General features: G+C 37.5%; 1 protein-coding gene across 1 annotated transcript in view; it reads right to left on the minus strand.

Annotated features, from left to right (window-relative positions):
• The window catches only part of MYO9B (myosin IXB), a 45,146-nt gene extending 21,373 nt beyond the window's left edge, over positions 1–23,773 (minus strand). The window contains exons 1-12 of the mRNA XM_009284029.2: positions 23,634–23,773; positions 21,178–21,249; positions 17,682–17,790; positions 13,552–14,445; positions 5,392–5,486; positions 3,642–3,704; positions 3,416–3,515; positions 3,167–3,267; positions 2,815–2,944; positions 2,250–2,339; positions 1,901–2,017; positions 1,480–1,614 (exon numbers count right to left, since the gene is read on the minus strand). Of these exons, the coding sequence (XP_009282304.1) occupies positions 1,480–1,614; positions 1,901–2,017; positions 2,250–2,339; positions 2,815–2,944; positions 3,167–3,267; positions 3,416–3,515; positions 3,642–3,704; positions 5,392–5,486; positions 13,552–14,388 (1,668 nt within the window). The 5' untranslated portion in view covers positions 14,389–14,445; positions 17,682–17,790; positions 21,178–21,249; positions 23,634–23,773. The remainder of the gene's footprint in view (positions 1–1,479; positions 1,615–1,900; positions 2,018–2,249; positions 2,340–2,814; positions 2,945–3,166; positions 3,268–3,415; positions 3,516–3,641; positions 3,705–5,391; positions 5,487–13,551; positions 14,446–17,681; positions 17,791–21,177; positions 21,250–23,633) is intronic.
• Positions 23,774–24,140: the final 367 nt, after the last annotated feature.

A 24,140-nucleotide genomic window follows, 5' to 3' on the forward strand; every position in this document is an offset into this window, starting at 1 on the left:
AGAACTTCCCTAAGGAAGCAATGTATATTGCTTAGGTTCAGAAAATTTGGAGCTCTCTTTGACAAGAGAATACGAAGCTCTTCTGCTGAAATGACAATGCATCAAATGCTTGACAGGACAAGCTTCCCATTAAGATATGGAACCAAAATATCAGTTTTTCTTAATGCTGTAAATGCCCACAGAAAAAGCTAACAATAAGGTACTAATGTAAAAAAGAAGATATCCCACAGAAAATTAAGTAAATAAGTTTTATGTTTAAGAAAAGACAAAGAGCACCTCTTCACTGCTCTAGATGATGATGATAAGAAATGGATTATTTTTAAGTAGGTAGAATTCAGTCTGCGTAATGACAGACGGCACAGTGTGCATGCCACATTACACAACTGAAATGCCATTTTCCACAGACAAAAAAGCCTTTCTTTAAAAAGATACAGAGATCCCCCCTGAGGGCCCTCATGCTGCAAGAGATACAGGAAATGGGTCATTCAAGGATTACGCTTATTTGGAAAAATGGCATTAGAAAAAAGAAAACAATGTAACTATTTACTCTAGTTAGCCTGGATAGCCACTTCTGTCCTAAGTTATAAAACAGGGACCTCAACATTATGTTTACATATGAAATTTGTATGTTTAGTAATTTTCTTCTCTTTAAAATGCTTGTTTAAAGTTATCTACATGTTGTTGATAAAATACCACATATTACAGAATGACTTCCTTCTTTAGCAGAGCGACCTGAGAATAACGTTTTAGCACAAACCAGAAAAAAATCCAAGTCTAGAACAAAAAACCCCCCAAACCTCAGTCTAGAAACAGGATCTGTTAGCTCTTGCAGCACTCAAAGCACTCTGTAAGAAGATGATACCATCTGCAAACAAGTAAATCAACATGTGCCAGTAATATCAGGACTTCAGAACTACTGCCAATATCAACATACAGTTGTATCCCCTAAATGCAGTCAGGTGGAAGAAGCAAAGACTGATTATCAAATATTTACAAACTGACAAAAATACGAGAAACTGTTTCCCAACCATTAAAAAAACCAAACAAAAAACCCCCGAAACAAACACCTCACCTACCATTAAAAAAAACAAACCACACCAACAAAAAACCCCTGAAACAAACACTTCGCCTACAGATTTTCTATCTCAAAGTTCACAGTTTCACCTGACTTCTGTCTGGGGTTGCCTGAATGTCTTTTTAGTTTCTTGCAGTCAAGCAGAAACTTAATGTTAGCTCTCTGAAGAAAGACCCTGCTATCATTAGTATATGTAGAACACTAAATACAGCAAAGCTGCAACCTTCAAACAATAACATAATAAACAATAATAAAACAAGAAATTAAAAAATAAGACTTTTGGAAATATATTCAAGCAAATGTAAAAATTATGCCATTAGATTCTGCAGAATAGTGGCTAAGTTGCATAATATACGAGCACTTGATAAAAACAAGTTTTTGTTTCAGCAACTCTAGTTTCTTACCTGTTCCAATTTGAAAATATGCTGATTGAAATAATACTGAAGCTGCTCATTTGCATAATTTATACAGAACTGTTCAAAACTGTTGGTTTCAAAGTCTTCAAATCCAAAAATATCAAGTACACCAATGGACAAACACTAAAAGAAGATGTGGAAATCTAGTTAAGCAATCTGTCATCCAGTGACTTAACCCACAACAGCTAGCTGTTACAAAAAGCACTGCAGTGTATGCTAACAGATTTTGAATATCTAACAGTTATGTCTATTGTGAAAACAGAGATGATTAAATATTGCCAAGAAATTTACCATGGACTTCAGAAAAACCAAAATTTATCCCAGATATCTGAACATGTCACCTATAGCATTCTCAGTTAGCTCTAAATACACAACTGCCTACAAAGACTTGTTTCTGTGAGAAACTTACTGTAACAGATTCCTCCATGTCCTTCTTATTAAGGAGTGCATGATTAATTCGCAGAACAATCCAATCAAACAGAGCACTGTATAAGGACTTTGCCATTGAATCACGAGCTGTTATTGCCTGCAGATGAAACGATGTTCAGAACTTTGTTTAAAAAAGGCATTTCTATTTCAGACCAGTGTCACTCAAAGGTTACAATCCTATCAGATACAAATAAAAACAAAGTTTTCCTTTAATGCTCTTAACTTTCCAAACATCCCTCACTAAATGTGAAAGTGTACCATATTAGCTTTTTTATCCAAAAAAGCACGTTTGTTATTTAAAGTCATTCTACCAGTGTTCTTTTACTCACCTCATTGAGACTATATGGCAAAATAAGCTTATCATTAGCAGTCACAGTTTTTCTTTTTGTTAGCACTTCTACTAGAATTTCTCGTCTAACCTTCAAAACAAGCAAGAACAAGAGTTACTGTCACCTTCAAACTCCCCAGTGAGTCATCTGATAGCAACAGTGGACATTACCATTTCCTCAGAGAAGCCCAAACTCTTTGACAACAGCTACATTAATCATCCATCAATAGCTTTACAAGTTCTTCAACTTCTTTAAATTATTCTCAGCTTAGATTAATTCAGATGTTTCCTGATGGTGGCCAACAACAAATCTCCACTAAATTTATTCCTGCTCAGCTCTATGATTACTGAGTAAACAAATTCTATTTCCTTGCTATATTCCATCCCTAACCCCAATAATTTCACTAATTTCATCCATTTCCCCTCCCATAAAATAAATGTTGTGGAAGTACCATAAACCAGATCTAGAAATAGCAAACTGGGCAACAAGATATTCAAGTAAAAAGTTGAGATAGAGCACGACAAAAAGGTGTACCGAACATTAGAGCTAAAGAGAAATACGGTACTTTCAAAAGCTGGGAAAGAATGTCCAACACTTCAGGAGGTCCTACTTCCAACCCTTCATCACGACCTGTAGCCTTCTTCTTGTAGGTAACGTTGCCCAAATAAAGAATAGCTGAAAGTATTGAAAAAATCCTAAGGAAGAAAATTTGAATTTTATAAGAATTTTTCTTATGAGGTCATTGTAACAGGTTAGCAGACTTAATTCTACTTCAAGAATTTATCCGTAAGCCCTCAAATACTCAGCTCTCCTTGCTTCCTACCAGACTAAATGCGATCCCAACTTATATACAGTTTATTGCAATTCATAAACATTAACTAGCTATCAGTAACAAAAGCTTAAAGGATTCTACTTACTGTTTTTTTGTTGCTGAAAGGAAGCCAACCATCTCCATGGCTTGTTTTAATCTTTCAAAGTCATGTCGGAGATCTTCTCCATCTTCAATTTTCAAGTTATGCTGTGAAGAGAGATCCATAACTAAAGGCAAAGAACGAAGCCCAAACATCACAAGAAAACAAGCATAATCTGTTCTGCTTGCTTTCATCTTTAACACAACAGACAGACAACACTTATCAATGCATTTGTAAATCCCTGTCACAGATTACCTGATTGAGGTAGAAATAATCTTCAGGTTGCTTGAGGTGAAATTCTTTACGCTCTTCCTCATTGACTCCAAGTAGCAAATAATAAAAGACATGGTAGTTCCTATAAAGTCAATACATTCCTCTTTCATGAAAATATAATGATTTTTCTTTTATTCTATATACTTTAAATGCTCTTAAACTCTTGCATTGATTATGATTAGTACAGTTAACTAACACAATCTCTTACCTTTCATCTTTTTCTTGAGAAACCAGACGAGATTTTTCAAGCAGGTATTTTTCAACAACAGCCCTGAAGAGCCGTAAAAAATGAAAAAAGCATGAGGGCAAAAGAAAAGACCTCACAAAACATCAGACAGCAACTGCCAAGAAAGTTCAAATAATTAAATCTGCACTAGAATATACAAGAGAATAGCTTAGTCACTATCTCAAATCTAAACCAAAAAATTCAGTGTGCACTGTATTGTAATTGGAACAAAGAGAAATACCCAAGAAACATCTATCTTTAGTGCTTGGGTTTAGCAGACGTAACTGGAAAGAGGCAGACAAAGCTAGAAAAGTGCTGATGAAAAATTGTTCGAAAGAACAAGATATGCAGAGTGCTAACAATCTGTTATCTGCTCCGAGATTAACAGTTATCTGACAAGGAATGCAAAGACTACAAGACCCCCAAAATATACTGGATAACGGTCTGATTCTCAATCTAACAGGTTTGCTAGATTTTTATAAAGGTATACACGTCAGCCTAAAATGGAAGCCAGACAGACAGAAAACCCCTTACAGTTTGACAAAGTAATCTCCTAAATAATAATCTAAACTCCTTGACATGGGATACAATGAATGAGGCCAAAGTCTGAGCAGTTTTTTCTCATGCTGAAGACAAAACAAATGTATTCAAATTGTACCAATCTCCTGAGCTAGTGTGACTTCATCTGAAAAGATGCCAATTTCATTCAGAATAACACTCAAAGCAAATGCAGTACAGAGTTCCCAGTCATTTATGTTACTGCCATTCTGTAAACCGCAAACACAAAAAAGACCCAAAGGAAAGACACGCTGGAGCACAGAAGTTAGTGATAGCTAGTGACACTCCGCAGTGCAGCAAGCTTCAGCTTCAGGCAGAATTCCATACCCATATTATGTATTATGGCATTGCACCTAAACTAGCACAGGTACATCTTGACAACATGTGACATACTGCTGCGAATTTTGCAGATACAAGTGTTAAAAATTTAAGATGCATTTTACAAAGCAAAATCTGAAAGAAATTATTTTACGGCATGATGCTAGACAAGTAACTACAGAAGTATTTGCACACAAATTACTAATATCACAGAAAATTTTTGGACAAAATTCTTCACTTGAAGTGAAAGTGCCCACTATTAAAGAAGAGCGAAGTATAATCTTTGATTAATATTGAGGGACTACAGTAATATGACATTATAGCATCTACTACGGGATGAAAAATATAAATAGAATTCTAAGACTCAGCTGTGACTATCATGTATTGATAAAATAAATGCAGATAGAAGCACAAAATTTCAATTACGTCAAGTAAAATCATAACTTTATAGTCATCTTTGTCTCTATAACTGGTGTTTAATTTGTTTCTTTAAAATGGCTTCCTCAAATCTATTTCACTTCTCTCCAACTCCTCTTAAAAATTCAGATCTTCTGTTTTTAATTGCAAAATGGAGAGGACAATGGGTGTTATGAAAAAAGCCTTTATTTAGCATGAAGGTAAAGATGCAGCAGCAGTCAAATTCTTAACCTGGTATGGTTGTACAGCAGGGGAAGAATATTACGCATCACCTGATTATTCCACAAGGCTCAGTTAGAGAGTCTTGAAAACTCCACAGTGGCAAGCTATTCTCACATGAGAAGAGCCTCAATAAGGCAGCATTCTATATACAACAGAGTCTTCACCAATTCCTAAAAGCACAGGGATCAACCCCAGAAGAACCTCATACTGTACTTACCCTCGGACAATACCGTTCTCTAAATAGTTGACTTGAATAAACTTTCCAAAACGACTGGAGTTATTGTTATGTGCTGTTTTTGCATTTCCAAATGCCTGTAATAAAGCAAAATGAGTTAATTTTCAATTAAACGAAATATGCCAACACATAGCTTTTCAAGCTCTTCTGTTCATTGTTCAGCTTCCTGTTAGCCTGCAGTATAAACTCGAAATATGATGGAAATGGCAGCATACAGATACCAAAAAGGCAGCTTAGGAAGCCTCCACTGTTCCTCACAGATATATATACATTTATTCTTTGCCTCATGCAATAATGTTTGAGGGACTGAGGGAGGGGAATAATACATTTAGATATTTCTAAGAGTACAGGAAAGGTAATCACGGCTAGAGAGCGCAAATCAGCTTCAATCACTAACAATTATGACCTGAGAGAGGATGTTCAGTAGGAAGATGACAGCACAATTACCATGAAATTGCCCCTCCCATAGAATAGCCACAAACTACGTCCTATTCCCTAATGTATTGCTCCCACTCAAAAATTTCACAATAAAGCTGATTTTTCTTTAAGTGAGAACAGAACATTAAGGTCTCATTTATAAAGTTAGCCCATGAATTTTCAAAGTTGTGTATTCAAAAAACAGGAAAAAGACAAACAGGAAAACTTTTATTTACAGAACCATGCCATACTCATTAGCCAGCTAACTCCGCTACGCAACACCAAAAAAATGTAGCTTCATTACAAGGTGTTAGGAAAGGGGAAAAAACAGGTATGGCATAAAACCTAACTGTGCATCTTTAATACTTCTGCCTGTATCATGAGCCCTCTGATAGTTGCTAGTACACACATAACAAAATATCCTCTGCATGAGCCACACTTGAGAACTATAAAGATAACTTATTACATCTAAAAGTCCAGTAGATATTAGATATTGGGAATGTCCTTAACTTTATCAACTCTTAACTATGCATTCTCAGGTTAAGAGAAACTTGTCATCCTTCTAACGTGCAGGAGGCAATCCAGCATGTAGAGGAGAAACCCTGTGTAGAATGCAATTGTTTGGAAAAACACACCGCTCGGTGTAGACTATCACCAGCAATTCCTGACACAGATATTTCCTCTTAAAGCTCCAAGCAATTAAGGGCTCCATTAGGAAATCCGCCTCCCCTAATATAGAACATTCGTGGAATGATTTCACAAAAATGCCACCCTCTTCCTCCACACACACACACACACATATCCGGAGAATGATGGACATGTGAATACTGTACACAACATAAACCTAAACTGTTTATACATAAAACTGCCCAATTATGGTGTATATCCTAGGGGTGTACTGTTTTCATGACAGTCATATTGTCTGTTTATTGACCTCTTCCCTTCTCTTTTTTTTTTGTTTTTTTCAAACTACCTTAAGGGTTGCAGCTGCACTGCAGTGTCACACCTGTATCACTATTTCCAAAATAGGTTCTCAAAGCTCTCTTACAAGTAGATTTCTACTGCCAGCTGCCTAGCATTCAGAGAATCCGAGAAACTTCTTATAAACTGGGAGAATGTCCATAATTCTTCAGGCAACGGTTATTTCTGACCTAAAGGAATAAGCTAGAGGAGCTCTTCCTGTGCAGTGTGAAAACCCACAGGGTGACTCTGCTGTAACTTCAGAAAAGTCAATGGGTTTCTAAAGAGAGAGGATTTGTGTCCAGCAGTGCTTATACATGACTGAGACTGAGTTCAGCCTTCTAATTTCTAGAGACCATGCTATGTGATTTATAATGCAAACAGCATCCCCACTCGGATTTTTCAAAGCAAGCATTGACCAGAGTCATCAATATCTTTTTGTAGCTACTATCCAACAAGTTATCACCCAGATTTTTTTTTTAGAGCCCATTTTGCATACACATGCATATTAATGTATGCATAAAATCCAGGTCAACTCCTTGCAGTTACCAAACACTGCCAAACCGAAAGGGGAAGTCCAGTAACATCAGCACAGCAAATTGTCTGCTTCGTAAATCAAAAAACCTATTCCTCTCCCACCGACAGTGGCTTGACTGTGGCTCTCTGAAGAACACCATCCAACTTCCCATTTAGTGTATTAAGAAATCTGTTATAGTGAACTTTGCCAGGCTGCAGAATAGCGGACTTGCAAATCGATTCCAGAAGAACTTTTTAGAAAGTTTTCTAACTTAAGCCACCAGTTAACTATCAGTTTACGAGATATATTCAGGAAACCAAAACACAGTATAGCTAAATTTGCCATGTTATTTTTTTAATAATAAATATTTTGGCATTACAGAGTTAAGAAATCCCATAACCCAGGCTTCCTGAAAAACGTTTCTTAGTGATTACTCATGTCAGCAATGAATACAGTTTAAAACTAAAGGCTCTTATGATCTCATGTGTCTGGTATTTAGCCAAAGCATACAGCAAATTCTTAAAAGCTGATCTAATATTATCAGTTTTTAGGAAAGTTTTCATGTACTGAATGGTTGTCTCATAAGAGCCTTTAACATCTACAACTTTTTAAAGAACATTCCAAGTCACTTAACATTTTGGGTGGGGAATTTTTTTTGGTAACATTTAAACATGTAAACTTTAAACTCTAATCACTGCTACCATATTCTTCAATATACTTTGACGAGTTAACTATATAAGAAGTGACATTCCTGCCTAAAATCAGAAAGGTGCAAAAACTTGAAATCTTAAATATTTTGGTATTTAGCAGCTAGATATCTTTAACCTACTGTAGCTTTATCCTACAAAAAAAGGATTACAGATAAGAATTAAGCTCCCGTATTACCTAGCCATTGCTCTGCATGGAAAGCATCTTTCACAGATAATTATAGCCAGGTACTCTATACATAGCTCAAATTCAACTGAAATATCTCCCTGGTTTGCCTTTGCAGAGAGCTACCTACACCTTTACAAAATAAATTCAGAAGATGTGAGGGGACAAGAGACAATGTCAGCTAAAGAGAAATAATCAGCTGTATAACCAAACCCATTTACTGTTTTCCCTTGTGAGTCCATGCAGACAGGTAAAAACGAAAAACTAAAACTAAATCTCTCCAATGCAGAACACTAGCTATATAAAAAGAGTGTGAGTCAAAAATAGCAGACCAAGGCCAACAGGAATCAGTCGGGATAGCCTATTCTGGGAGTCAGGAAGTCATCCAACCCATTCTCTTACCTTGGAATGCAAGAGGCATAAACTGGAGTCTGCTACTCAAAACTCCTACAACAATGACAGCTTTAAAAGTATTTGGAAAATGCCAAATTCTCCTTTTATTTGCTGTAAAAAGAAAACCCCAAACCACACGCATGCTCCTATCATCTACCTCAGGAACACAATTAAAACTCTCACTTACTTCTTTCATAAGAATTGCCAAAATCTGAAAAAGCTATCAAGAGTTTCTATGTAAACCAGTCTAATCCACGGCAGAACCACCACTGCACAGACCAATCTTTTAATGTGCCAAATGACATCAAAGACTCAAATTACGCACCCTGGAAGAGGAAATGCCTGCTTCAGAGTTGAACTCGGTTTAGTAGTGGTCTTCACAAACATGCTGCAAAATATTCACTCATTAATACAGAAGCTGCAGTGGTGTTCAGGGTAATTTTGCAACTCTGTATGATGTCCTAGGGAAGTCTAAGCAATCCACATAAGACTGTATAAAGGACAAGGTGATTTTTCCCCAAAAGATGTGTGCAGCAGGGAGAAGTATGCAACAACACATTTCTACCAAAAAAAACCTAGTAACATCCAACCAAATGGAAAAAGGAAGTTCCATTCCTCCTCTGATTATGATTCTTAAAACAAACACATGCAGATAATAGCCTCAAAACAACTACTTTCCCTTAAATAGAACAGACTACACCCACTAAATATATATGCAGATTTTTATGGCAAATACAAATGAAAACCAGAGTTGAAGCACCACTCAGCTTAAGTCCATCTTATACCAAAACCACAAGCACAACGGGACTGTAATAATGAAAACAGAGCTGACAGCAAATTGCTTTACTCTGTTTTTTCTACATTTTTCTACTCATTTTCTACAATGAAATTTTACAAGCTTTTCAATACGCTGAGTTCTAGAAAATCTCATCCCCATACCCACCTGACTGTGCTGTCAATAATAATTAATTCATATTCACAACTGCCTTCTTCAGAAGGCCATTTAATGAATGCTTCTTGTTGGATTTCTCATTTTATTTGGGCCTTAATTCTTTTCAAAGAATGGTTCAGTGCCATTAAGAAATCTTCAAGAACACATCCAAATGGAAATAAGCAACGCTTTTCAAAATTATACATGAAAAAGGTATGACAACCCCAGTATTTCCATCTGTCCCGCCGCTCCTCAGCTTCTACTTCAGAGGGAAATGAACTTTCAGCACACTAAGAAAATAACTTCTGTAATAAATTGTATTAGTATCTTGGGTTTAACACAGACAGCAAACCAACAGGAGCTTTGCTGCTGCCAGAAGAGGAAGCTCCAATTCCCTCTTACTACGTCCCTCACCACATGCTCCCATCCCCTTGCTCAATTTTCTGCCACTTTACTAAATTAATTGGCTTGAAGAATCTGATAAGTTAACTTTAGGTCTACCAAAATAAGTTCAGAGTCTTAGATTGCACACTGTGTATTTTATATCTGAAACATGCATTTTAAGACATTTTTCCCTGACGAAAGCAAAATACAAATTTCTTGGAAACTTCTTAATTAAACGTTTCCATACGCCCTTATCTTGTTCGAGACTCCATGAGACAAACAAAGGTTTGATTCACTATTCCCAATTTGATCCAAATAATAGTTCTCAAATGTAAATTCCTTCTTAGGACTTCAACCGTAAGTAAACTGAACTTAACAGTCAATACAAGAAGGCAAAACTCCAACTCAGGGAACTATACTTTAATCACTAAATTTAGAAGAGGATGAAAAAGTCAGGAGTATCTTAAAACAGCCTATCTTTATCTTCCTACCAGTTTTAAAGAAACTGCTCTTCGCTATAGATGATCTACGTTAGCCTGGAGAAACAATTAAAAAAAAAACCATCTGAGAGCAATTCTTATACAGCTAAGGCAACTGTATGTCTCGTGAACTGTTAAAAACCAGCACAAAACACAGCTTTAGGCTGTGATGAAGCACCACTGTCCCATGGAAGCAGCCAGCATTTCGGATTCTTTTTCTCTAGAAAGCTGCAAGCAGTGCCAAACGTAATCAGAAATAGTGCAGGTTACCTCTGCTTATTAGATCCCCAACAAGGAATCTTATCAACAGCTTGGACTGTGGTGCTGAGATTGAGCAAGAAGCATCTGCAGATCAGAGACTAACCCATGACCAGCTTTCCTTTCACTAGCGCATGTGACAGCAATTGTGCTAGCACCATATTTAATTTTTAACTACACTGTCTCAGTATCATGTATTTCATTTCTCAGATGTTTGAGAAGGTAATATCAAGCAACATTTAAGGTCAAATCTCCTTTCATGGTACAGCTATAACTCCATTCTTCAAAGTCTAGAAACTGTGAACAAGGAGCTAAAATATTAAGAATAGTTTATCTTCAAGTTACCTACACATTTGAACAGAGATTAGTTAGCCAACATAGAAACAGGATTCAGTAAGAAAAATTTTTCCAAGTTCACTAAGTATGCAACGATAGAGTTATAAATCCATCTCCATAACACACTAACAGTGCTCACTTCTCTGTGCTAGAAATATTTAACTCCTTGAACTTTTACAAAAGGTCAACCTATAAACAGACACATTTTACTTAGGTGTCAGGAAAATAAGAGGTCACTAAAAAGGGGAAGTTCTGAGCCAAAATGCAACCAACTTCTACATCACAGAAGTCAGCGAAACAGACTTCAGTCAAGAGTACATTTTCATCTTCCATGAGGACTCAAAATAAAACTTCAAAATTAAACAGAACATTCTCAAATAGGTTAGGCACAGTACAAAACTGTTCATGTAAAAAATCCCCTGAAACGTCCATTCAAGAAAAATTCCCTTTTACCACTTCAGTTCCCTTAAGTAAAAACCCAAATGAGTCACCACAGTTGGATTTAGAAGTGACCACCTCTAACAGAAGAGTTTGTCGTCAGTTTAACTTCCACAAAGCAAAGCAAGCTTCCTATGCATTCCTCTCCAAGAGCAAGATTTTACTTGGTTTTTTTTAAAATTACGCTTAGTGACTGGAATTGCAGAAGAGCAATTGTGCTCTTGTGCTCTTCCATATTGGGAAACATGGAAGCTTCACTGTCCACTGAATCCGCTCTGCAGTACCCAAAGTAGGATAGTTTGATTTTACTTCTCTATGTTCTAAACCTACCATAGCATCACTTTTTGATGTGCACTGAAGTTATGTAAACAGAGAAGTGTATTTCCACTACCTTAGAGTTGTGCCAAAATCACAGGTACCCCAGTGATTTATTTCAGCCTGGACAAATCTCAGCCTCTGCAAGTTTCAAAAAGGTTTCTTTCTCCATAATTTCAAGTCAATGAATAGTATTTTTAATATAAAAATGTATATTCAATTATAAAAGACATTTCAGGATTCAGATGTTCCTACTTTTTTTTATATTTAGTTGTCACAAAGCCCTTTATCTTTTGCAATATTTGGGAGGACAAGTTTATCCTGAATCAACTTGCGACTGACAAACACCCTCAAAGAGGCAGAGCAAGAAGTTTCCCTAAGAATTTCAGAAAAGAGCCTCACAATTTAGACAATATGTACTCCAACAGTCACGTTAGAATCCATTTGGCAAGTTTGCAGGCTAAGCTTTCAATTGGTCAGCATATTTCTAGCTAGCAAGATTATCTTCTCATGAAATGCAATACTAAATGCTCAGTGGAAGTCTGAAGAAGTTGCAGTAGTTATGACAACCAATCTTACTGTAGAAAATCACAAACGTCTCTTCATGAACATTCCCGGACATACACAACATTCACCTGTGACTCCAGCAACATTATTCATTTTAATTTTGAATCTAGGGATATGTGAATTTCTCATTCAATGGCCAAACCGCAACACAAGGTTTCACATCTCTACCTAGTTTGACACAGCTGTATCACATGCGGTAGACTAGGGTCTGAAACAGTTAATTTTATCAAAGGCAGAAAGATCAGCTGATCAAACAGTGCTTTCCACAGTGACCCCTTCCTGTTTTCTGTTTAGAGCTGCAAACTTGAACTCCAGCAACCAACAAACCTCAAACAATTTTACTTCTTCTTTCAAGCAGCAGAAAGCAAGCCAAAAAAGAACTTGCATATATTCCTCATTCTTTACAGAAAAGCTTTCAAACCACATTTATAAATGTAACACATTTTAAAGTTTAACTTCATTGCTTTTTCACATTTTATCTAAAAGCTTAAAAAAAAAAATTATTTTTTTTTAAATGAAAGTGTTGTTACATTTGAGAATATTTAAACCTAAAAATTACAATGGCCACATTCAATCTCCTTGCTGTAACGGGTGACCATTACATCCATCCAAGCTTTCAGAGTTTTTCCTTTCAGTTGAGACAGTAAAAGGGAGAGGCTGAAGACTAAAAGATCAGTTTAAGTTTTGCCTTGCATTAGGTAACGGCAGGACAGCTGTACCCCCTCCTTCTCACGTGTTTAGTTTTGCTTTCTGTTGGAAATGCTGTAGTAATTAAAAGCCAAAACCGACTCACACTTTCTCCCCAACTAACAATGTTACTCTCTTCAAAACAAACAACTGTAGAAAGGAAAGAACTCCCTCAAAAAGTGAGTTCATAAAAATGCCGCAGGACATGCTTACACACAAAGGCATGATTACTCTAAGCAGTTAATGTTTCAGTGGAACAATCTTTTTATGAAAACACGATTTGATTCAAATGTCATCAAAACTTTAAGATGGAAAACACAGGTAACCTCTGTCCCAGAATATTAGTGTTTAGTGGTGGAAAGTTAAGTCAACTATAAATTAAAAGCAACAGGAAGTCAACTGAACGGAAGGATGAATTAAGGAAAATCAATTAGAAGCAGTTGAGCAACACAGCCAGGCACCAATGCAGCCCAGTGATATTTAAAGCCTAAACCAAAGTGGTGACTCTCAAAAGTACTATTCAACAGCAGTTACTTGAAGTTTTCAAGAAACAATTTTCACAGAAGGCAATTTTAGCATAACCTTACCTCCAGAACTGGTCCAGCTCCTAGAATAGTTCTCTCCACACCACTTGCGTACCCTTTCTGGCTCAGTGCCGTGAGGCAGTGAATTAAGAAGTTTGTGCTTTGAGTTTTCCCAGACCCACTTTCACCTGATATAACTATGCACTGATTAACATGTTTTTTAAGCATTGTGTGATAAGCCACATCAGCAATGGCAAAAATATGAGGCTCCAACTTCCCAAGCTGATGATTCTCATACATCTTGACGTATTTAGGATTATAAATGGGCAGGAACTTGAAGGGGTTAATTGCAATCAGAATACTTCCTGCGTAAGTATAGATTTTGTGTTTTAGAAAGCGGCATTTGAGATTCTCTAGGAGTGTTGTCTCCGTTAAGTTGGGGAGATTGCACAAGTCATCAAAGTCCTCCTGATGCCACGGAAGAAAACCCCTTTCAACCAATCGCCGAGCATCTGTCTCCTTGGAAAGCAATTGCATCTGGACATATTTGATGGTCCCATCAGTATTCCTTTCTTGCAAAAGAAAGTAGTACCCATCCTTCTGCGGATGCTCGTCCTGAGCACGACGAGGCCAAAGTAAAACTCTATGAACAGGAGAATCATTTATATCAAGTACCCATTCTTCACCACCTGATTCTTTCACTTCCACGAGCACATAATGTTTCGAGACATCCAAGTTTAAGATATTAATCACATCCTTGATGACATCTGAAGACGTGCTGTCCTTGGTTGCTGTCACTTTGCAGCAGGGAGCACTTTCTGTTGAGAGTTGGGGGTAAATATGAAGATTATAGGCTGCCTTTGCCTGGCAAACTGCACTGTCAGCATCTTTTAAACTCATTCTGTCCCCAAATGGGCTTCAGTCTTCCACCCCTGCTTAATATGCAGTGCCCATCGTCTAAAAAAAAAAAAAAGAAAAAAGAAAAAAGTCAGGTGTTAAAAAAATATGTACAAGAGGTATTACGGCAAGGTATTGTTTTCTGGAGGATGAGAATAAAGTTATTAAATAGTCAAATTATTAAAGAACAAATGCACTATTTATGCACATCAATGACATTATTTCAAACAGTCTGCTTAGCCTATCCTGTGGAATGGATAGCTGCCACAGTATCTATCCTCTCTTCACTCTTCCTTCTATTCTCATGCCATCCCTTCCTCCTTGTTATGGCAGCACAAGCATTCATACAGCCACAAAGCAAACTGAACCGGGAGAAATGTCAAAATTAAAACTTCCTTGTTTCCCCAGGTTAGTTTTAACCCAGATAATTTCCCTGATCTGGTTCACTGTATGGCTACGCAAACATTTATTCATCCTCCCACATAAACCCTCCCTTAAAGCTGCACAAGCAGCGTGAGGTAGAAACAGAGTTTGATCACTTCTGAAATCAGTAGTGACAGTTTAGAGCAGCCATGAACTATGGCAGAAGGAGCAGTGCATAGCTGCAAGGAGGAAGACAATTCTGACACCAAGATCCACACATTTTTTGTGTTTCCCTCAATTGACCTCTTTTCATGAAAGATACAAGATAGGTACAGTATTTACCCCCACTAAGGGGTAAGTAAACACTAAGGAAACAGTGCCTATAGCTGACCAGTGCAAATACTGCTGTCAACTCCTTCTAACCCTGCACACCGTAGTGATTTCTTGAACACGCATAACTCACCCAGACAAGAGACTGCTAATTTCACCTGAGTGAACCACATCCTTGCTACAGAAACGTTTGAACACACTTTTTATCTTCCATTTTAGGCAACAAAGTAAAATTAGTCTTATTGCAACTACTTTTCAGTTCAGCTAACAAGATCCAAAATAACCACTTCATTCACAAGCCTTTGTATCTATCACATCAACTCCTTCCTCACTGGGTTTCAGGAACCTCATGCATGAGTCTCCAAAAATCATTCATTCTGATTGCTTTTTCCTCCCTTCATCCCTGATGCAGGCCAGCAATCTATCTTCAACCTAACATCAACCTCATGGAAATCAACCTCCTCCTTACTGCTGAGTCTACTAAGTCCACACCTCTAGACTAAGTAACATTCTGTGCCTTTGCCAGTGATTTTTCCTCACAACTGCAATCTGGTACACCCAGATCACCAGGACTAGGTTTGCTTATGTTGCTTTAGTTCAACAGTTTATTAGCTTATCAATGGGTAGTAAAAGGAGAAGGATAATGAAGTACCCCCTTTGTTTTAACAGTCTGTTTGAACTTCCTACCCAGAATAGCAGTTCAATTTTTGTTTCAAGAAAAAAGTATTCTAAAATGATACACTTACATGTTGAACATATATTAAAAAAAAAAGGCAGAGAAATGCCAATGAAGTTGCTTTTTACCACTAAACAACTGCACAGGAACTTGAGTAAGGGTCACAGAGAGCAATCATTTCGAATTAAAATCAGTAGAGTTGGAAGCTGCCACTTCCACTGCAAGTAATGAATCACTTCACAGAAACATATGACATAGTTCTGCCTCATGAACGGTCTCAGAGTAGAGAACTGTGCTTTGAGGGAGCTCTGAATAGTAAGCTTACAGAAGACGTTGTTATACAAGCCGGATCATTTTTAGTGGCTACTCATCAAAAGGAAGGCTGAGCAAGCCACAGACAGCAAGACAAACCACAAGCACATCTCTGGTCAAGCTGTATGATCCCTCCGAGAATGTTTTTTTGCCCTGTTAAATTTCATTCTTCGTTCATTAAGAGCAGCTTATTGCAAGAACTTGGTCATACAGAAGGATGGACCAGTAAGCTTAAAGTCCCCTCTCTGTTTCCTGTAATTATCTCTGACCAGTAGCTAGTAAGTCTGAAGTACCTTTGAAGTAATTATGCAAGTGTAAAGCATTCTTAATCTATAGAAGCTCAAACACCTTAACATATAGTAGAATCTACAGTAGACTGCTGCTCATGGGGAAGATGAATCTGGAGCCCAGACAGGAAAAAAAAGAACAGTGACCATTTTCCTCTCAAGTTAGCCAGCCAGTTCAAAGGAGACAGTCTTGTGCAGACTTCCTTTTTTTTCCCCAGCAATTAGTTTCAGACTCTCAGTCTGATACGATAGAGGAAGTCCCCTCAGTAAGCATTTTTGCCAAAACAGCACCCTAAGAAACGTGGGACCAACTTTTTGGCCACACAGAAGAGCTGAACCTAGGTGCTGACCTCTGACTTTACTAATATACATTTCCTAACCTCATCTCATGTCAGCTACCAAGACTCCCATATTATACTTTCCAAAGAAACCGGAACACAGATGGCCTCTTCTCCACTGGTGAAAAACCCAAGCCAATTATAATAAGCAGCAATGTGATAGCTGGTAGTGTCTGCTCAGGTGTGTACGACTGAAAAACTAGAAAGAGAAAGACCTCTTATCCTGAAGAAAACAGATTTCTGACAAAGCAACATGCAGGCATCAACCTTAATGTATTTATGCTACACACAGATTCCTAAATTATGCAGTCATCATACAACTTGATGGAAGTTCAAGCAGGCATCCATCACTCTGTAAGAATGATTTGGGAGATAATCTACAGTAGAAAGAACTTGCTGAAACATGATTTCAATGTACAGTCACATCAGCAGTAAACAGAAAGACAGCATAACACTGCCCCATTTTAACCAGATATGAAATCCAGACACTACTTGCTTGCTTTCAACAGCATTGAGCTTTAAGACTGCTCTTTCACTCAACAACTTAAAACAGATATGCTATTTTGAATAATTTAATCCTGATTATGAGGCTTTAAGAAGAAAAAAATTAAATTCTAAAAGTCACTTAAGGAAGAGTAGCACCCAATTACTGTTAATTCCTTTTAACCAATTCTGCTTTTGTTACCTACAGTTTATTTACCTGAAAATGCATTACATATGTTATTTCTTCTGGGACTCGATGCTTAAGTTCTTCTATCCGTGAATCAGAATAAGAATATCTAGTCATTACAAGCAGAGGTTTGAGGAAAACCTACTGGTCTCCAACTACTTGTAATTTTCTTCGACAGGATATCAAGTTTCTTTGATAATACTGCTCTAAGAGACACAGACTTTGGTATACCTCTGACTTCATACTAAACAATATTTCAAGCAACAAATCAGAACATAAAAGCAAAAGAGCATACACCGAACAAATTGTAAGTTGGTTACCTAATGAGTCCCAGTATTCAACTAAGGACAGGGTATCATCAAGCAACTGGAGAATTAGAGTCTAGTGAAGCTGATTCCTGGCAGCACAGTAAACATTTTCATGATGGTTCTAAAAGAAAGAAAAGAGTTACTGATAAAGAATGTATCAGAGAGATTGAGAAGGCAGTAAGTAATCAACAAGCTAGATCAGTTATACAGTTCAGTAGTATAAGAGCAAGAAAACATATGCTAAAAAAAATTCAGCTCAGTTTATAGATATATAACTTCAAATTTATCCAAGAAACAATCCATACCAGAGGGATGGAATAGGAGCTATCCTGAAATAAGCTTGAAAACCATAGCGGGTTATCATTTAAACATGGTATTCTAATATAACACCGCAAGCATGACAGCGAATGTAATTACCAGATACACATCAAATGAATATTTAGTTAGGCAGCCATATTACCCTTGTACTCAGAAGGTACGTGACCAATACTGCATCTAGAATCTATCCAAAATTCAATTAAGAAGCTGAGATAAGAACAGCAACAACAACAAAAAAATCTGCTCGAAAATACCCCCTCACAGCAAAATACTCTAGAAGCTTTGTCTATGAGAAACACACAGAGGAGACTGATATCAGTTTAAGTCCTTGCATGGGGAACTAGAGTTTGGTAACAATCACCAGTCTGGAGGACAAAGCTATAACACAAGCCAGTGGCTGGAATTCAAAGCTAGACAAACTCAGGCTAACATAAGACGTAAGTGTCACCAGAAGGCTACCCTACACTGCAAAAACTTAACTGACACTGACGATGAGGCCTGATTGCTAAAATTCTTTTTAGAAAATCAGCCAGTCCCCAGTTACAGATGTGCCTCTTAATTAGAAAAGTTAATTAGGTACCACCCTCTCATTTATGTCGAGAGGTCTGAACAGATGATTACAATGATTCCTTCTAATTTTAAGATCTCTAATTACTTAGAAAATTTTTAAGCAATTGAAATATTTATTCAATGTAATTTGGCTCATCACATTGTCAAGCACAAGCCTGAATTCAGGTGCAGAGAATACTGGCAAAAAAGGAGAAATACAAGAGTAGAAGGTAATAATGCAACCATACTGGTCAGCATGCAAAACAGCAAACTCAGGAAAACAGCAGCCTAACCACCACTGTTGAGTTCTTTCTATAGATGGAAATTCTGCAAAGTTACCTCAATTTCTTTCAATACCCTTTCTTATAAGAAGCTTCTTTCCAATGCATGGGGAAAAAAACAAAGCTGTGCGTTAGAGAATTTAATGAGTGGGAGACAGAAGCTGGCACTAGGTGCACATCAACTAATTTTAGACTTCACATTCAGACTCCTTCCTGTTTTCCTTAAAATGTTTTACTTTTCATAAGCCTTTTGTAGCACAAGTATACATCTTCACAGCACTTAAAATTTACTAAGGACAGTCATCAGTATCTACAAAACACAGCAAAGCATTATTTTTCACCACAGTCCTGTTTTACAGATACAAACACAGAGTTAGGCAAGCTGGGCAAGACAAAACAGTCAGACATGCAAAGCTTTTGATTCTAACCTTTTATTCAAAACAAGACTTGTATATTCAAGTAATACAAGACTGTATTACTTCTGTGGGCATGAGAACATGCCAACAGCTGCATGGGATCAGTGTCTTAAAGGATATAGTGATACACGATTTGCACCCTTGAGACAGTGGTTTCATTGTGCCAGTATAACATACCCAATTTAATGGTATTTATTTCAAGTGAGACTGAAGAGAAGTAAATCTGAAATGGTGCTAGACAGAGTTAAATATAAGGTACCAGTTACAGGCCACCTTTACTCAACTATCCTAGAAGGATAATTCTAACAGGTCTAGAAAAATGGAAGCAAGTCTAACTAATCTAAAATCTCTTTTCAGGATTTTGTTACCTTCCCCTACCCCATCCTTTGCAAGTTCTACAAACAGTGTATTTGTTAATAGCACTAACATAACGAGCTTACAAGGCAACAGTCTAATGCCATATTTATTTTTCTCTTACCTATCAATTAGTACTTTCATTTGCTTATAAAAAAAAAAAATCCACTGGGCTTACCAAACAATAATCTAAGTGAACATGGGGCTGTACTATTTAGTCCATCGCTGGAGGACTGATTATACTTGCCACTTAAATCGCTGAGTAGGGCAACATTCCAGGTAACTACTTCAATACTTTGTAGAAGAAATGCAGTAGGCTACATAAACTATCATCAATCTGTAATTTTACTTTTTGCTCAATGTTAAAAGAAATAGAAAACCAAAAATTCCAATTCTATATGGTAATTTTGATGGTATTTTCTAAGTGTTTTCAAGTCTCCATTAAGCCAATTAATTTTTTAATATGCATTAAAGCCAACATTGTCCAGTTAATAACATAGTAAAATTCTAGAAGAGAACTTCGCCCCAATCAGCGCAGGGTAGCTGTTTAGTTTAAATAAGGCCATAATTTGAAGCCACATATTTAGTCAATGAATCATAGCGAAGCTAAAAAAGGAAAGCTACCATTACAGCAAAATTGTTGAGGATGAACTTCAAAATATTCCAGTTCTTTACATTTTCACATACATTTCCAGTGCTGCATTCCTCAAACTGAAAGATTCAAGTTTCTCCCATTGTTCATCAAGTAATTTTTAACACAAAAGTACAAACATATCACGAGTACTTGACCTCTAATGTTCTTGAATACCAGAACCACCAATGACCATCCCCAAAAGAGACCCATCTGTCTGAGCAAATTGAAAACATTTAGCAATTTCAAAAATATTCAGCTATGACTTTGATTTCCAAAGCAAGGAATTTCCAGCAAAATAGGCTACAGAGACACCCTAAAGTTTCCACAATTAACTGTGCATTACAGGTAAGGCAAAGGCCTCAACTCTTGTCTTACCTCATGTCATAAGGACATACAGTTGCTGTTAGTTGAGCATAAATAATTTTAATTTTTTTCCAGTATTCCAGACATTTGTAGATTACCTGAAAATTGCTTAGTGTTCTAGTAACACTTCAGTATTTTTCTTGGTCTTAAAAAATTCTGCTGGACTAAACAACTTTAGATCCTTGGTTTTCTTTAACTAAAAGCTCTTGGCTTTTTCTACTCCAAAAGGAGTAGTTCTGAATGGGGCATGCAAATTTACAACACATTTGTTACTACTCTTTGTAATCCACCCTGCCAGAGAAGTTACTGCCACAGACTGCCTAACAAAGGAGAAGCTGGACTGCAATGCAAGTAATGCAATGTAATACAGGAAAAAGTCAAAGAAATTACCTTCATTACAGGCAGTTCCTTCTCAGTTACCTTCTCTCTACTCCCTATGGCCCTTGAGACCCCGATCCCCAATCTATGCCCTCAAACCACCTAAGATGCAGACCTCTACTTCCTCTTAATGACTCAGATGCACAATTTAATCTCAAGACAAGGATACCTTATCAGGCTTACAGTGACATTAAAGGTCTATAACATGTTATTACCTTACAAAAAGTGTGATGCCAGAGTTACAGATGTATGCTTGAGTATGATTCAGAGGAAATGAAAACGTGGTCCTGTTGAGAAAACAAGGAATGAAGGCAAAACAACTGAGATTGTTAGAGGCAAAGAACACAAGCCAAAAGAACCTTGGAGACTATTCTACCACCTTTTGTAGTTTTTTTAATTTTATCCTTAACAGCATTACAGCTGTCAAGAAAGTAAGTAAAAATTTCACTGGTCTAATGCTGCATTTACACTGATAAGAAATTTTATTACGAAACTTTAGGTTGAACTTTTGTGTGAATTAGAAAAAAGGAGAAAAAAAAAAAGGCGTTCATCAGCAGAACATACACATGTCAAAAATACCTTTAAAAACACTTTTATTGTTAAACATTGTTGGTCTTTAAAGGAAGACCATATTTTTCTAGGATCTGCATTGAGTTTCATTTGGTAATCAGATACAAACGACACAATAAAGCCTATAAAGCCTAGAAGCAACTCTGCAAGCCACGCTTAAGTCACTTGATACATCAAGAAAACATGATATACCAGAGACAAAACCTCTGAATTTTTTTTTTCTGAAATAAAGACACTCCTAGTCCTTTCAGAAGGCAGATCATCTACTAAAATAACCATCTGTTGAAAAAAATAAATCCTTATCAGCATCTCAGGCTTTACTTTTCCTTGATATTAGAATAAGTAGGTCTTGTTTCTTAGAAATGTGATTAATAAACACCTTCAGCCTTCAAATTCACAAAAAAGTACTGAACCACAAACTTTTTGTTGAATCATAATTTTTTTACTCTTTTCCTTGAATGTTGAGATAGCTAATACTGTTGCATCTTTTCGGAATTTTTCCTTTTTAAATGCCTAAGATATGCGATTCACGGTATTTGACCATCTAGCTAAGGAAAGGCCCTATTTAGCCTAAGTAATATTGAACTACGTGCATATGAGTCAAACAGTTATTCATACACAGGAGTATTCAAGAGGTCTAATGTTTGAATCATTATTTGTCAGAAAACTCAGTCTGTACAAAGCATTACTTCTGAGGTGAACCTCATTTAAATTTTTCCATCAGCTGCATTTACTCTTCCTAAATTATTCAGTTCTATAAGTGTTTTAGCTTCCACAGAAAAACACAAACCTATGAGTCTTCCCACTGATTAGACTATCCATTTGCACAGACAGCTGCCCTGTCACTGCAGAAACTACAACATTCAACTACTGAAAAAGCTTTTTGTTGAGACAAACGTTCAAGCAGGGCGACAAAAAGAAAAAAAAAAAAAAAAAAAAACCCAAATTGTACAGTTCTACAAAAACAGTTCCGTCACATTACTGCAGTAACTCCTGAGTCTTATGCTAATAAGTAAACACTAATGATTAAGGAAATGGCCTTAGATGCATCATCCTGAAAAGCACAATGTTACTGGACTTTAAATGTAGAGCAGGTAGAGAATCTCATTGTTAGTTCAAAGACAAAAATAATCAAGATTAACTCTTTTCTAAAAGGAGCCACAATGAATCTTGAAGCTAATATGAATATACATATGCGTTAGAAGTTCCCCATACTGCTTCCCCTACATTAAATGGATTTGTTCCTGACAAGATTCTGAGTTAAAGGCACCAAAGACTTACTAAAACTTGATGGGTGTGACACCAATACACTAAACCGGAATGCAGGGTTACCTCACATTGTTACTTTAGGGCAAGTACTTCAGCCATGTATTCCAGCTAACAGACCTGAAATCAGAGAGCTTCTAATTACCCATGACAAACTCTTATTTGCAAACAGCTAGACAAACCGACACCAATCTACCTCTAGGAGTAACGTGGGAGGATGCTGACGACGTGTTTGAAAGGCTAATTGCATTCGCCAGAAGCCTGAGATCATCTCCAGCCCTTTGCTACGCTGCCATCCATTTCCAGAAGGTGAAATCAAAGAACACTGAACTCATTTGCATCCAAAGTACTTCTCACTTTTCACAAACAGGACTTGCCGATAAAGCTGGGTAAGAATTTTGCCAAGATACTTACAGAGTAATAGAAAACAAGGCTAAAAATTATAATGGGAAGTCATCTTACATTAGGATCACACATACCTATATCAACTGTATGGTCACAACAGTCATGAATCAGGATAGTACTCTGCTACTTTTAGTCTACAAACATGTAACAAAAAGATGTTCCGAGTTTGCAAAAGTTTTACTTTCCAGAGATTGCAAAACCAAACTTACCAAAAAGACACAGCACTACCACGATACAACCAGCTAGAGGCATGTATCAATCAGGCAGTGATGGTCACCGTGATAAAGCACGACCTCAACGCAGTAGCAGCACTGATATTGTCAAGAGTTGCCCAAACATAAAACAAAGAAACAAAAGAACCCAGAGAGTTTTAACGAATTTTTTGAAAGATGCTGAGATATTTGTACGAAAGTTTACGGGCTGTTCATACCGAGAGTTAGAGACATGATGTGAAAAAGCAGAACGCTGCGTGGTTGTGAGATCAGTAAGCAGAAGATGGAAGTTAACATCGTGCCCTGATCAACGGCAAGATTCTTCCCCCTGCATATCGTCTGAGAGACGGGAGGTGCAGACGGGCGGTGAGGCATGTTCCTTCCCTTAGGGCATGTCCAGCTCTTTGGGCACATCAGATGCAAAACGAGTCAGCAGCAACACATCTGCCACCCCGTCCGTTACAAGCCCACGCAGCCACCCAGAAGCCAGGCACACCACAGCTTCAGCCTGCGCCTCATCCCGGCCCCGAGCAGCGCACCGCCCCAGCGCCCACCGCCCCGGCCGGCCCCGAGGGGCGCCCCCGAGGAACGCCTCCCGGCCCCCAGGCTGCTGAGGAAAGCGGCGGAGCCCCACGGCTCCCACCCGCCAGAGTTCCCCCTCCACACACACAGAGAACTCCCCCGCCCGCCCCACAGAGCCCCGCCACACCGGCCCCGGGGCTCGG

The sequence above is a fragment of the Aptenodytes forsteri genome, unplaced genomic scaffold (assembly GCF_000699145.1).
Source record: "Aptenodytes forsteri isolate BGI_AS27 unplaced genomic scaffold, ASM69914v1 Scaffold471, whole genome shotgun sequence".
Classification (NCBI taxonomy): Eukaryota; Metazoa; Chordata; class Aves; order Sphenisciformes; family Spheniscidae; genus Aptenodytes; species Aptenodytes forsteri.